The 3,019-nt window shown below is 42.4% G+C and overlaps 1 protein-coding gene across 1 annotated transcript in view; it reads left to right on the top strand.

Moving 5' to 3' along the window:
* Nucleotides 1–956: 956 nt before the first annotated feature.
* The window catches only part of HSPBAP1 (HSPB1 associated protein 1), a 42,495-nt gene continuing 40,432 nt past the window's right edge, over nt 957–3,019 (top strand). The window contains exons 1-2 of the mRNA XM_019553571.1: nt 957–975; nt 1,429–1,560. Coding sequence (XP_019409116.1) covers nt 957–975; nt 1,429–1,560 — 151 coding nt within the window. The remainder of the gene's footprint in view (nt 976–1,428; nt 1,561–3,019) is intronic.

The raw sequence follows: 3,019 nt of genomic DNA, 5'->3' as shown, positions 1-3,019 counted from the left end.
AGGAACTCACCTGGGAAGTCATGGTGAGGGGTGGTTTCTTCAAGATGATACTCTAAATGAATACAGGGAGCATCAAAGGGTCAGATTCATGAACAACTGGTCCCTGTAAGCTTCTTGGTGTATATTCTGTTGCAGTGGACATTAGACCAAATCTTATAAAATGTCTAAATGGGAAAGAAGTTTTTGCAGGACTGTTCTGTCCTCCAGCTGCCTTTTCTTTTTCTTTTGTCAAGACCAAACCCATGTGCCCTTCCTTGATAAAAAGAAATATGGAATTACTTGTTTACTGTTCATGGGCTGCTTGTTATTGAATGGAGAAAGGTGGTTTGGTAACTATCAAGGCAGATGACAGCACGCTGGGTGGAGAGGTGCAGATACTGGAGAGCAGGGCTACGATCCGGAATTACCTGGATAGATGGAGAAATGGACTAAAATCCATCAGATGCAATTCAACAAGAACAAGTGCCAAGTCCTACATTTGGGATGGAATAATTGCGTGCACAAATACAGATGGGGAACTCATTGGCTAGACTGTAGTACTGCAGAGAAGGATCTGGGGTTACAGTAGACCAGCAGTTCTCAACCTTTTGCACTTTATGTCCCACCCACATAAAGTCAAAAAATTCTGGTCACACTGGTCGATGAGTGGGAGGGGATCCCCCAGAGGCCAGTCAAAGAGCGGGGAGGATGGTCCTCCCGAAGGCAAGTCAGGTGCTTGGTTGGGATGATTTAATCGCAAATAATCTTGCTTTGAATAGGTGGCTGGAATAGAATCTAAATTAGATTCTTGGTTCTCAACTTTTTGCACTTTGTCTCACCAACCATTTTGTCAAAAAACCCTAGTCCCACCACGATAACAACAAAACCCCAGTGTTCGAGATATCTTTGATTAATCTATTCGAAGTGCAAACAACTTTGAGTTTTTCAGTCATGCAATGAGTTGAAGTCCCACCTACATGACCTTCGAGTTGCCCAGTGGGATGCATCCCACTGGTTGAGAAACACTGAATAACCCCATGAGGTCACTTCCACCCCTACTTCCCTATGATGCGAAGGCAGCAGGGCTTTCACTGATGGGGTGGTATTCACACAGCACTGTTCAGAGCATTCTTCAACCTCTTATAGCCAAGAAACAGAGCTGATCATTGTAGGCAAGAGTAACCAAATTCACCACTGAATTGAATCTCTCCCTTTCAAGGCAATTTAGAACAGACCCTGAAAAACATGGCTGGCCTGAGACAACTTCTCGAAACCCAGCAGTTGTCCTTAGATTGATTTTTATTCACATGCTTTAGAAAATCTTGGGGTCTCAAACAAGTCTCCTGTTTTGGTTCCTCTATGCAGAGGAGCAAGAACTGACAGAAGTGCTTAATAAGATCCAGAAGTATTTTCAACCCCTTCCTCTGCTTCTTCTTTTCATACTGATAGATGGCTGGTTGACAGCTTTGAGAGAAGCCATAATACAGAAGAGACATGAACCAGAGCGTGTGAGAGCTGCCATCCAAGCTAAAACAAAATTCAGCAATCTTTCTCTGGCCCTAACCCACCCCATAGAAAAAGGTTGGGTTTTTTTTTTAATGGGCTCTCACTTGATGACATCCTCTAATATTCAGATGCTTGAAGGGAGCAATTATGCCCATGAATTTCAAATGAGAGGATACTGAAATGCAGGCGATATAAGCTGATGAGGTCACTGTCAAAGGAAATATTCTAACTGTGATTAAGAAAGAGATTATCTTTCCACATTTGGAATCTGTCTCCTTTATAGACTTCCTTGATGTTCAGATAGCTCTTTCAATTACCTTTGACTGCTTCTACATGAACTTTCTTTTAAAAATCTATCCTGGCCATGCCAAGGATGTTGATGAGGGTCACCTAAGTTTTCATATTATCCCTTTGTTGTAGTGTTTGATATTTACCTTTCATCACATGCCTTTGCCTTCATAATCATCTAGACAGTTTGATGAAATACTGATGTTTAACTGACAATTGATTCCACCAAGGAATACATAAAACTCTGAAGACATGTAAGGATTCCTAGCACAGACTCCTAATGAAATACCATATTTCCCCCTACTTGAATAAATATGTATTTGAGTTTTTTGTTTTATTGCTATATGGTTTTTAAATTCTACACCCAGAAAGAACAACAGATTTTAGTATATTATTCTGCCATTGATTTTATCTAATCAATTACAGACAGGTATTGTTATATGCAAAAAAGCATTTAAAATTGTAAACACAGGAGTGTATTAAGTTGGAATTAAGAATGATTGGAACCTTGTTAGGCTGGGCTGTTTTGAAAATGACTCATTCCTTTCTTTACATTTTTAGCTTTAGATTTTGAAGGAAAATATCTCAAAATAGTCATGTGTTAAGGTATGTAATTATGGCATCAAAGGAGGCTGAAACCAGAATGACTGAAAAAGGAAACTTTTTTTAGTCAAGAGTCTGTTTTTATTTGGCATGGATACAGGCCCTCCCTGTGGCTCAAGCTGTAGGCATCCTAAGCATGCGTATTCATCTAGATCCGAGCTCTCCAACTTATTTAGCTCCACAAGCTGGATCTGGACTGCAGGGCTGCTAACCCACCACTGTCAGCAGGGCAGTGCTTTGTCAGTGCCACTGCCAGAGCCTCTGCATTGGCACAGCTCCTGAACCCAAGGGGCAAACACCATGATCACTGGCCCTCCTTATCCCCTACTCCTGATCTGAGTTTCCAGCAGTACCTGAAGGCCCAAATTTGATGGCAGGCAAGGGGCCATGGGGGCGCATAGCAGCGTCATTCGCCCCCTGGGTTCTGAAGCCACAGCAGTGTAGAAAGTCTACACAGCCCACACGCTGCCAGTTGGACAGCCCTGATCCAGAGTTTTAAAAGTCACCTCTTGTGAAAACCCAGGGCACGTACATAGATCATGGCAGCAAGATGCACCAAATCAACAGCTGGTTGAGCAGACAGCTCAATAAACCTTTCTACCGCAGCCTTTATGGCGCATCTCCATACCTGACCTTCACCTGA

This window comes from Crocodylus porosus, unplaced genomic scaffold, assembly GCF_001723895.1.
Source record: "Crocodylus porosus isolate Cpor-Errol unplaced genomic scaffold, CroPor_comp1, whole genome shotgun sequence".
Taxonomy (NCBI): domain Eukaryota; kingdom Metazoa; phylum Chordata; order Crocodylia; family Crocodylidae; genus Crocodylus; species Crocodylus porosus.
Note: the sequence above shows the minus strand (reverse complement) of the source record. Positions and strands in the feature narration are given on the sequence as shown.